The sequence below is a fragment of the Erpetoichthys calabaricus genome, chromosome 16, assembly GCF_900747795.2.
Source record: "Erpetoichthys calabaricus chromosome 16, fErpCal1.3, whole genome shotgun sequence".
Classification (NCBI taxonomy): Eukaryota; Metazoa; Chordata; class Cladistia; order Polypteriformes; family Polypteridae; genus Erpetoichthys; species Erpetoichthys calabaricus.
The window spans coordinates 96355656-96368395 of record NC_041409.2 but is presented as its reverse complement, the minus strand read 5'-3'; the positions used below and the strand labels follow the sequence as shown (position 1 = coordinate 96368395).

Genomic DNA, 12740 nt, shown 5'->3' with positions numbered 1-12740 from the left:
TATATAACCACACAACACTGAACACGTGTCCGGCAGCAAATCATGATGACAGAAGTGAGAGGAATTCAAACTGCAACACTGATTTTGAATTTATTCTCCAATTTGACTTCCTCTAGCAACTGCACTCTTATCATTAGTGTAGTCACCACAACTGTATATACTGATTGGTCCCAAAGTTACATAAAACAATGAGATACAGCTACTCGGCAGATCACACTAGCAAGTGAAGCACTCATCATGTGATATCTGCTTGAAGCAGGGATTGGTGGGTATGTCCACTTCACCTTGCTAATTGGCTACTGGAAGGGAGGTTATTTAAGAGTCAACCTTCTGCTGAGAGTAATTTATGCAATTAAATGCACGATCAAACCAATAATGAAGATTTCATAAAAGCAAATGTTTCTTTAAACAATACTGTAAGCACTCTAGGAAACATACCCAGGAAACAAAATGAAACAAAACTCTACTGCCCCCTCTGGGTCACAGTGTAGGGACTCTTCTGCGAAGTGGGATTCTTCTGGGCAGGCTGATGAATGTTCTGTCCTGCCTTTTGTGGAGCTTTTTGGAAGCCTCGCACCATTTTCGCTGTGTTTGTGACTCCTAATCACAACAAGTATGATACAGAGGGTCATGTTTTCATGACTCTATAAAGATTCAATAAGCACTTGATGCCATGATTTACTACATTTTATTTTTTCTTCTGTGTGATTCAAAGATGATAATGACGATATACTTTAGTAAATGCTAATCAATCGCAAAACGTATCACCATGTTACATAAAAGAAAACTCATTTACTAAAAGCATGTAATAAAACATCATTTTTGTGGTATGAAATTATGTATGCAAGTTGATAAATATTTTGTATGTCTTTATTTGTGACTTAGATAAAGCAGTTTATATTTGTGTTAATTCACTGATAAGAACAGCAATGGCTTGATGTTTAAGGACCCGCAGTCTCGCAGTCTTGTGACTGAGTGAAGAATTTTATGACAGGGTCTGGAGAAGTGCCTAAGATCAGTTTGACAAGTGATTCTCTGCAGGACTCTCTCAGTCAACCTTCACAGGAAAGCCAAAGTACTTAGCTGGCAAGCATCAGCTCAAGAAACGGTTTTGGGGGCAGGTGTGAAAGGTATTGTATGCCCCCATTGGTCTGAAGTATGGCTGTTTGGGTATTGGTTTGAATCAGAGGTCATTCTGTAGCACAATGCTGTATTGGTGTAAGGATTTAGACAACGAATGTATAAATTCGGTTGCTTTACCACTCCCTGTCTCTCACACCATCATGATGGAGGAGCAGCTCACACAACATGGACTGAAAAGAAGACCACACTGAGAAGCACAACTTGGCAGCCATATTGAGACAGGCATGCGGCCTGTTCTGAAGAAAGCTCACCACAAATGAAGATTTAATTAGAGACATTTTAAGTAACTAACAAGTCTGTGTGCTGCCTGAAACTACACATCAGCATTTATCAGGTTGTATGGTTGCCAATATTCACTTGTACTTTGCTTATTGTTATTATTTATGAATATTATCAATAATACATTACTTTAAGTGTAACTTAACTCCTGCTTGTCTTTACTGCACCTAATAGCCTGAGGTTATAAATGTAGAAGGGAAGGTGGGGAGAAGTTATAAAGTACAATACCTTATAAACAGTGGTAAATCTATGGGATTTGAGGCATTCTGACAAAGGCTACACAATAAAGAATACAAAAGGAGAAAGTAGAGTAATATAGAGCTCTACCAAGACAAAACACACATTTAATGAAGTTTCAATATATATCTGTTTAGTTTATTTTTATACACAATAGCAATATATACTGAAGTCAGGTGCAAGCATTTTCACTGATTAACAAACACAATATAGCCACAGAAAAACAAATAAATCAAAAGCATATAAGAACTCATTTTTAAATGGACAGCAATTGCAAGTAGGAGAAAGGCTGAATTTACTCATAAGACTGGACATTTGGGGTTCTACAATGAAATGCAAATAATGCGTTTAAATAAATTCACATACATTTAATTGTTAATTGTGTAGCTGCATTCACTTGCATCCAAGAGTATTCATCCTGTTCCACCGTCACGATAGGCCGCTGTCATGGAATCTCGACTTTGAAAGACACAAGGGTGCAGATCATGAGCTTGATATTCCAGGAGTCCCATGTGAAGCCAGAGTCCTTACATCTGGTAAATTAAAGAGAGTCAGAGGTAAAGGCCCATTAGTAACTGGGACTATGAGATATACAGTCCTGGACATCAAACATCAAGACACTCAGCTCTTACATTTCATGAGGTATGGAGAGTGGCTTATAATTACAGTGGACCTGCAAGACCAGGGCTGAGTAGTTCCGGTTCTGAAATGTCATGAAGGCTGCTGGATTTCTTCCTTTCTTAATGTAATGTAAATGTTATTGTAGATAAAGTTACTCCTTTAACCCCCGGAAAAATGAGCCAATTACGTGCAATTTGTTTTCAACATGAAACAATGTTATTATGTGTAATAGAAACAAATAAATACCAAAACATGAACATAAATACAGTAGGAAAGGAGGGAAGGTATCTCTGGTGTCCAGTGCTGTAATGATGCAGCTATGTTTTGAAATAGTCACCAACACACAACCCGACGTCACAATCGGAGTAGATGATGCGTGTTTCAATGCAGACGTTCTTATATTTTTGCTGTTGCTTGTACAAGAGAGATTAGATTTTCACTGCCTGATCCAAATGATAGATGTTGCCTATTAGGTTATTATAGGCTGTCACAATGCAAAGCTTTCTGACTTCAACATTATCCCATGACACAAACATTGACAGTTGCTGCATTGTGAACAATGATTAGGGGCCTAATATGTATCTTGTCTTTCTACTTGATTACAATCATTTTACCCTTTTTCCACCCAGAGGATTCACTGAATTCACCAGGAATATCAAGGCGGTTTAGACAAGCAGCGCCATATGCATATCTGTATCAATGTCTGATGACCAAGTCCTATTTAGTTAGTCCAGATTCAGTTTGTTCTAAAATTGGCTTTACATTGTTTCATTTACACACCATTGTGTGTTTTGGTTGAAGGTTCCTCCCCACTCATGAATACTGATGAGTTACCATAGAGTGGCAAAACACATAGAAGTATTTGTGATTTGTTTGCAGTATGATGTTATTTTATCCACTAGATGGCAGTAGCACACTGTGCCAAGTGCTGTTTAGGTTTAACGCTGTACATGTGAGCAATGCAGCTTAACCTGAAACAATTCCAAGCCCAAGAGACACTTGCGGTTATTGCAAATGAGGTTAATCAGAAGACTCACTCTAGCTTGCTGTCTGCCTTCCAGGAAATTAATAATAATCTGACTTTTATTTGTCTTTAGAACATTAGAACACTCTAGACGAGAACAGGCCACTCAGCCCAACAAAGTTTGCCAGTCCTATCCACTTATTTCTTCCAAAAAAAATTCAAGTTGAGTTTTGAAAGTCCCCAATGTCTTACTGAGTACCACACTACTTGGTTGCTTATTCCAAGTGTCTATCGTTCTCTGTGTAAAGAAAAACTTCCTAATGTTTGTACGAAATTTACCCTTAACAAGTTTCCAAATGTGTCCACATGTTCTTGATGAACTCATTTTAAAATAACCATCTTGATCCACTGGACTAATTCCCTTCATAATTTTAAACACTTCAATCATGTCACCTCTTAACCTTTTGGAATGGATGCATTTTTGCCAAACATAAACTAATGTATTAAACTATTGTTACTGACATTTTGACCAACTCCTTAGATTGTTCAGTTGTCAAGCAGATGGCAGTGCAATGAACCTGCCAGATCAGTTCAGGAGAGTCATGGCAGAAAAACGTGATGATTATACATTAGCAGTGCTCTGACCAGGTCATATAAATTGTCCCTAAGTTAAAAAACATTCCTTATACAGTACAGTTTGCGTTAGATGTTACATATTATGTGCCTTCAACTCATTAAATTTATGTACATGAAGGCAGTGACTGAAAATTACTGGAGGAGTCGTCTAATGTGACATGGCCTTTCACTGCTTTTAATGAAAGATTTTGAAAATAAAATGAAAACAAAGTTGGTGAACTGATGGGTTTTAGCCTGCTTGCTTGATACAATATCTAATGAATATGTACACTTAAAACGCGAGAATTTGTTTTCTAATTAAGACACTGATTTCTTTCAACAAAAGCCTGCAGTGACTGCGGCCATTCAGGACCAGGATTGCCCACCTCTGTGACAGACCAAGAATTAAAGCACTGGGAGGCTTCATGCTTTTTAGTGGCTGCCTCTATGCAAGATGGGACTCACTACTGAGATTAACTTTCTACTCAATGTAAAGAATAACACAATATCTTTACAAGAGTTCTCTCCCTCTCCCCCCTACGTTTAATATTTATTATTTTACAATTATGAATGGTTTTAATGTCATTAATGATTAATGTTAAGATGTGGCCGCTGGCTTGTTTCTATAAATTTTTGAACGGATTTGTAAATTAAACTGAGGAGATTCTGCTATCAACACAGAATGAAGCGTCATCTCGCCTCAACTGTGAATTTGAGACACAGTCACAAGACGTGCCTAAAGGATCTTCTGGCTACCTACGTCTATAACACCTGAAGATGTAAGAGACTCTACAGAACATAAAGTGGGATATAATAAATACTCCTGTAGTCATCTGGTAGCACTGAAATCACTGCCGTCTAACGCATTTCGGTACACCCTATTGGGGGAGCAGCTCGTCTAAAAATGGAAAGGACGATGATCAGGTGTGAGGATAAAAGTAAGGTGGAAAGTATTCAAACCTGACCTGACTCCATATAACGAGAAATGTTTGATTACATTTATATGAGTTGTATGCAGTGTTTACATCTCATGGTGAGTCACAGTCAGTACAGGTCCCGTGACATTTTGGGTACTGCAGACAGCTGGCCTAAACGCCTCTTATTTCTGATGTTATTTTAATGTTGGAATAGTTTCATGAGATGGATTGGAAAAAGCAGGAGCGGGATTGAACATTTATGTGAATTAGCAGCAGTAAAAATGGGAACAGAGTACAATTAAAATGAAATGTGTGATCCAGACATTGAAATGTGGACTGAATTTGTCCACATCACTGCCCAGGAACATAAGTAATATCATCCTTGCTAATTCTGCAACAGACATGGTTCACTCTGTTACCAATATGTTGATGATGAATCATTCTGAATTCTGGTGACTTCAAACAAGGGATCAAGCATTTAGATAGATAGATAGATAGATAGATAGATAGATAGATAGATAGATAGATAGATAGATAGATAGATAGATAGATAGATAGATACTTTATTAATCCCAGGGGGAAATTCACAAATTTATTAGTCATATTCCATGTGTGGACACTACACGCTGGATCTGCTGTATTCAAATGTTACTGACTTTTAATATCAACCTGTGGTATAATCTGGACAGGCCTGACCATCTTACTGCCATCTACGAGCCTGTTATTGGCAGCAGCAGTGCCAGAGGTTCTTATGTGTGTTTGGGAGGTGCGTTTGTTTTTATTTCAATAAATATATAGTAGCGGTGCTACATGTCTAAGACGAGTAGAAATCTAAATAATGAACGTAGACCTCAGTGTTGACATTTGCAGGCAATACCTATGTCTCTGTTACATGCTATTTGGATAGGGATTCATAAAAGCAGTGTTAAAATTTATGATGCACCATCTGCTGGAATAACAAATGCAGTGCACTTTATTACTAAAAATGGTAGTAATGGTATCTTTTAGAATGACAGATACAGAGAAACCTGGAGCAGACACAGATACATAGACACTTGTCCTTTTATATATTTAGTAGCAGTGCTACCCATCTAAGACAGTCTGGAATCTAAATAATCAACATAGACATCAGCATTAAAGTTTGCAGTGCACCATGCAATACCTGCATCTCTGTTATATTTTATTTGCGACGGGATTCATAAAAGCAGTGTTAATGTTTGTGACGTGCCATTTGTTGAAATGAAAAATTAAATTTATTTACTAAAAACGTATGGATATGCCATCTATTGGAATGGCTGAGACAAAGCAACTGGACAGACACAGACAGGCACACAGACACATCCTTTTGTTAAGCAGAATATATGTATATATATATATATATATATATATATATATATATATATATATATATATATATATATATACAGTATAAGTGGGTTCGAAAATGACTGACTGACTGACTGACTGACTAACTGTGCTATATGTCTATGGCGGGTTTAAATCTAAGTAATTAATGCAGATCTCAGCATTGACATTTGCAGTGCACCATCTATTGCAATGCACTTTTTTTTAATGCATACTGGATTAAAATCCATTGCATTTGTCATTCCCACAGATGGCACATCATAAACATCTCTAGAATAAAATGCATTACTTCAAATTTTGTAATGCACAATCTGTTGGAATGACAAATGCAATGCATATAGATATCTCTGTTGTACATCAACTGGAATGGGATTTGTAAAAGCAGTGTTAATCTTTGTGATGTGCCATCTGTTGGATTGACAAATGCAATGCACTTTATTGCTACAAATGTTTGTGATGCATCTGTTACAATGATACACATAGCAACCAGGTGGCAACACAGATACACCGACACGTATCCTTTTATACAGTATACTGTACATACTGGCTCTGCCATTTAAGATGGGCTGAAATCTAAGTAATCAACATAGACTTCAGCATTAATGTTTGCAGTGCACCATGCAATACCCATGTCTCTGTTAGATATCATTTGCTATTGGATTTATAACAGCAGTGTTAATGTTTGTGATGCAAACTATTGAAATGACAAATGCAATGTATTTTATTACTGAAAACATTTGTGGTGTGCCATCTGTTGGAGTGAAAAACACAATGCATTTTTTACAAAAAAATGTATGTAATGCGCCATAACTTGAAATGATAGAGACATAGAAACTGGATGGAAACTTAGACAGACAAACAGACACTTATTCTTTTATTCAGGTATTTTTGAGCTTCAGCAAATTTGAACTTCCCCTTAGGGACAAATAAAGTATCATCTATCTACTCAAATCCATTACCCTGTTGTGTCTTGGAAGAACTGTAGCATAAAGGGCACTGGTATCACTTTCACGATGGCCACCTGTGGAAATCAGAATGGTATATACTAATTACAGCAAGAAAACATCGAGTGAGGATACAGAAAAAACAATCAAGTTCCTTTGAATTTCGGTAATAACTTCAGTAAATAGACGTCTCAATATCCTTTTGTTTCCAACAGGCCCAGATTAAGGAACAACATTAGAAAAGGGGACCACTCACTTTACTGTTTAACTGGGATTAAATGTATTCTTTGCACTTACTGATCTGACTGACACATACTGTACTACCAGACTGGGATACAATGAGTCTTAGAAGTGAGAGGTTACTGAGGTGGATACGAACCTGGAAAGACTCGGATCTCAGAGTAGATTGGCGCAGGGCTGGTCATCGTATGATGTTTGCCTGTGAAACAAAACAGACAGCTGTAAAGTGGGTGAAAATTAGCACCTCAGACAAAAAATAAAATAAAATGAAGGCACACACCTTTATTATTTCTTGTGGAAAAGTCCACTAGCTCAGAATATGTGACATCTGGATGATCAGCTGAAATATAATTAATGTACATTACATTTTATTCTGAACTTCTGTCAACATGCCACAAAATAAGTAAGGTTACAATTTTAGAGTATGTTGATTGAGTTTAATTTGTCATTATGCCTGTCTTCAGCAGCTTTATTTATTTTTGTGTTTTGCATTATTTAACTGGCAACTTTACATTGTTCTTGATATCCAAAATGTCTTCTTCATCACAATGTCACAAAGAGAGTGGTCAGGTAACTGATATGTGATCATGTGGACTCAGGTTCCTTCTTCTCCCACTAAGAATTGAGGCTGAAGTAACACAAAGGCAATATTGTCAGCTCTTAATGATTTTTTGAAACCAAATTTGTCAGGAGTATTATTTTTTTTAATAATTTTTGTTTCTTATTGTTTTGGATTTTTTTCACAGTTTTGTAAATGATGTCATCATGTCGAAGAGGACTACTTGGTTACCCGACACACACAAGTGCTGTGGGTGAAGCCATCACTGAAGTCTTATAAAACATGACGACTAACACTTTGAAAAAAAATGAAGGGAAGTCTTTTGTTACAAAACTGGCACTCATCACGCACACACAAAAATATAAAATAGCAAAGAAAGAAAGAGCGAACACTATTGTTTCATTTTGTGACTTAAGAATTTAGTAATTTTAACATGTTGTGATGAAGATTTTTGTAGTCTTAGATGCACCACTATGTTATTTTTCTTTGATGGTCCCGTAATGTTTTGCTTCTTTTCAGTGGCCACAGCCGTATTGTTTATGGCCACTATGACCAGTGAAGATTACACGAAGCATTTATAACATAAGAACATCGGAAACGAGAAATTTGACAAAACAGAGGAGACCATTCAGTCCATCAAGCCCATTTGTTTAGCTAATAGCTAAGTTGTCCTAATATCATCTCCAGATACTTCTCAGAGGTTGTCAAGGTTTCTGCTTCAACTTCATGACTTGATCGATTGTTCTAAATTCCCAGAAATCCTTGAATAAAGAGGTGTTTCCTGCCTTCAGTCCTAAATATACCTACCTTTAATTTCCATTAGTGTCCTCAAGTATGAAATTCATCATTAAGTTGAAAGAATGCTGCTGGATCTTCTTTATTGATGCCTTTTGAGAATTTTGAACACCTGGACCAAGACCCCAGAGCAGCCTCTTCTGCTCAAAACTAAACAGTTTTGAACTTATTTTGTCAGAGTACAACATGTCCTTAAGTCTTGGGATTCACCTAATTGCTTTTGTCTGAATGGCTTCAATGTCTTTCTTGTAGCGTATTGACCAGAAATGCACAAAATACTCCAGATGCAGTCTAAGTAGTGCATTATATAGTCTAAATGTAATGCCCCTCAACAATTTTTACAATATAACATTTGTTGTGTCACCTAGGAACTCCCAGTTAGATTTAATGTGAATAGATCACATATGGTTTGTGAAATGTTGTCACAGGTTGTGTAAGCAATAGACTTTGCTCCACTATGTTTATAGGAGAATCTCCACACCCCTCCTCTGAATGTCACCACCATGAATGAATGAATGTTGACAGTGTTTCTATAATGGGGCTCATCCCAACATATCAGACGGTTGTCATGGACTGGTTCTTAAAGGTACTAAGATGGGCTTAGATGATGAAAATTTTGTGTCAATATAAACCCCTACATTCTTCTCAAAGGTTGCTCCCTGTAGGACAGTGTCTCCCATCTTGTATTTATTATTGACGTTCCTTTTGGCCATGTGTAGCTTGTTCAAGTCCTTTCAAATTCTTTTTGTTGCCTCCTCAATGTCTACCATTCCTCCAATTTCAGTATCCCTTGCAAATTCCACAAGTTTACTAACTCTACCGGATTATCTGTGTCTTTACGGTAAATCAGAAAAAGTAACAGTACCAGGACAGACTCCGGAGGGACACCACTGAAGACCTCCTTCTCCTGTTATCTGCACTCTTTGTGTTCTGCCAGTTAGCCAACTTGAGATATATTTTTGTAGGTTACCTCTGATGCCTACAATTTCTAGTTTCAGAATTCATCTTTGGTGTGGGATTGAGTCAAAGGCTTTTAGAAACTCTAAATAAATGATGATGTATGCCTTCCTTTTGTCAACTATTGCAGTCACCTGATCAAGAAAATCTAAAAGACTGCTTTGATAAGATTTTCCTCTCATTAACACATTCTGGCTGTCATTTCATGTCATTTATATATCTGTCAGCCCTATATACGATGGAGGCACAGGAATATGAGCATCCAAAAATGTAGCATTTACTTCTTTCCAAATTAATTTTCAATTGTGATTTATTTTTTCTTATAAAGTTTGTAGTTTTTTTCCACTTACTGTGGATTCTTGACTGGCACTCATTTTTTATTTGGGCTTTCACAATCATTCTGAATTCCTGGTAACGACTTTGCTAATATTTTTGGCTGTTCTTTTGTATTTGTTCTTTGCTTTTCTTCTTCGGTTCATCTGCCATTTTGTCCTTTTGAGGACCACACTGTTTTTCATTAAGGTACTATAGCATCTTGTCATCTGAGCATTGAATAAATTCTAAAAACAAAGAATAAAATTGATGGAGGGAAGAATTCTACTGATATTTTACAGACTTTTTGCCTGTTTATTTGACTTTGTGTATTGTTTTGTATTTTGTAGATTTGTTTTGCTTATTTTTGGTTTTCCTGACTCTTTTTTTTAACCACAGAAATGCACTTCCTTGCTAGATTAAAAAATAAGTATGATTTTTCTGTATAACTCTGTGCTAATAAGAACATAAGAAATCTGACAAACAAGAGGAGACCACTCAGTCCATCAAGCCCTTCTAACTAATAGCCAAGCTGTCCCAACATCTCTTCCAGAGTCTTCTTAAAGGTTGTCAAGGCTTCTGATTCAACTCCATGTCTTAGTAGTTTGGTTCAGACTCCTACAACTCTGCGTTGTGAAGCTTTCTGACTTCAGTCCCAAATGCACTTCCCATTATGTTCCACTAATATCTTCTGAGCATGTGATTCAACCTTATGCTGAAAGAATGTTGCTGGATCTACAGTACTTAATCATAGCCTGTGAGGATTTTACATACCTGGATTAAGTCCACATGTGGTCTTGTCGGCTCGGGACTACTCGGGTTTAATTCTCTGAGTCTGTCACAGTAGGACATGTCCTTAAGTTCCATGATGCACTTGGTTACTCTCCTCTACACAGCTTCAAAAGCTGCTATGTCTTTCTTGTATCATGATGACCAGAACACTCTAGATGAAGTTGTACTAGTACTTGAATAGAACATTGCTCAACTTAAATTCAACAGTTTTTATAATGTAACCTAAGATTTTATTTGCCTTTTTAACTGCTTCTGTGCATTGCTTAGTCGATGAAAATTCATTTTCAGAGGTTGCTTCCTGTAGCTCAGTGTCTCTCATTTTGTATTTATAATTGACTAGACAAAAAGCCCGTTTCAACAACGTAAGATGAAACGGGAACGAGTGGAATAGTAATAAGTATAAGCACCACAAGCCTGATATAGGTGTATTGAATGAATGCGTAATTAGGCCTCGAGCTGTAGTCGAAATCGCCTTTCAGGCCTCTAGAGCTTTAATCGAAGTCGCCTTTCTTTTTGAATTTTTGTGGCCGTAAATCCGCCGCCTCCCGCGATGTTGGGGTGGATGTCGGTCGAAGTTGCCTTTCTCTTTGAATTTTCGCGGCTGTAAATTCCCGCGATGTTGGGGTTAGATGTCGGTCGAAGTCGCCTTTCTCTTTGAATTTTCACCGCCGTAAATTCCCGCGATGTTGGGGTTGGATGTCGGTCGAAGTCGCCTTTCTCTTTGAATTTTCGCGGCCGTAAATCCGCCGCCTGCCGCGATGTCGGTCTCGTAAGGTTTTTCGGGCAGCTGCGCAGAAGGCGACTGCGCATTCGGCTTCGGACATGCGCATAAGGCGACGTGCGCAGAAGGCGACTGCGCATTTGGCTTCGGACGGACGTGAGTGAGTGAGTGAGTGAGTGAGGAGACTGGCGAATTATGTATTAAGATGGTTCTTTTTTGCCCACATGTAGCACTTTTCTACATTAAACTGCATTTTCCAAATGTTCACCCAGTTCTGAAGCTTGTTCATGACTTTTTGACTTCTTTTTGCTGCCTCCTCAGTGGCTACCATCCCTCAATTCTAGTCCCATCTGTATAAGCCCTTGAAGAAAGATTTAAATAACCTTTTGAATGCTTCAGGTCCCTTATTTTTAAGTTTTGCTGTTTTTTTCTGTGCTGTTGCTTTGACAATTTACTTATATTTTAGGCACTTTAATCTTATGTTAGTGTTTTTCACTTTTCTTTCTGTTTTCCAGTTGCCACTATTAGGTTATAAGTTTAAAACTAAGTACCCATTCACTTCTGAGTATATGGGACAACTGAAAAAAAGCAAGTCCTTGCAGACTCTACCATAAATACTGTATATTGTGCCTCACTGGAAGGAGACAGAATTTTTAATGAAATGGACCAGAAAAAGAGACCTTAACTTTAACCTTTCCAAAGCTCATTACTGGGACATCAGTCCTACCTTTTAACTAAATTCAAAAACTAAACATAAATTGTACTTGGAAAGTCATTGCCAAAGATCACAATACTAAAGCCATACTAAAGAATTGCACTCCCTAATTGTGAAGTACATAACCCAACTTTAAATGATAAGAAGAACATTGCATCAACCTGTAAACTGTAACGTTAAAGACATCACACAGCACTCACTTCCGGAGAGTCTTTGGTAACAAAACCATTGCAAAAGTAAACAAAATGGTGGCACCCATAAAAAAACTAATGTCGCTGCAGTAAGACGTTATCCTAAATACATTTTTAATCATTGTTTATGTAACAAAATTGAATTCTACATGTATCCAAACCCACAAAAGGAGGAATTTAGAGCAAACATGACACAGGGGAAGGACAGAAAAACATTTAAAATAAATTCAAGAGAACAGAATTTAGTTAAGTAATTAACATGTCAGGTTTTTTAAAAAATATCACATACTGATTTCTTTGTTTGTCTCTGTGATATTGAAATTGTTGGCCATTCCTTGGCATGTTATGTGCATATAGATATTTTCTTTTTCAT

At 37.2% G+C, this 12740-nt stretch overlaps 1 protein-coding gene across 2 annotated transcripts in view; it reads right to left on the bottom strand.

Moving 5' to 3' along the window:
• Positions 1–1624: 1624 nt before the first annotated feature.
• LOC114666978 (carcinoembryonic antigen-related cell adhesion molecule 2-like) overlaps positions 1625–12740 on the bottom strand; it is a 35381-nt gene continuing 24265 nt past the window's right edge. For both annotated transcript variants that reach the window (XM_028822035.2, XM_051920039.1), the window contains 4 exons: positions 7606–7665; positions 7465–7524; positions 7101–7162; positions 1625–2192 (listed from right to left, as the gene is read on the bottom strand). In XM_028822035.2, the coding sequence (XP_028677868.1) occupies positions 2187–2192; positions 7101–7162; positions 7465–7524; positions 7606–7665 (188 nt within the window). In that variant the 3' untranslated portion in view covers positions 1625–2186. The remainder of the gene's footprint in view (positions 2193–7100; positions 7163–7464; positions 7525–7605; positions 7666–12740) is intronic.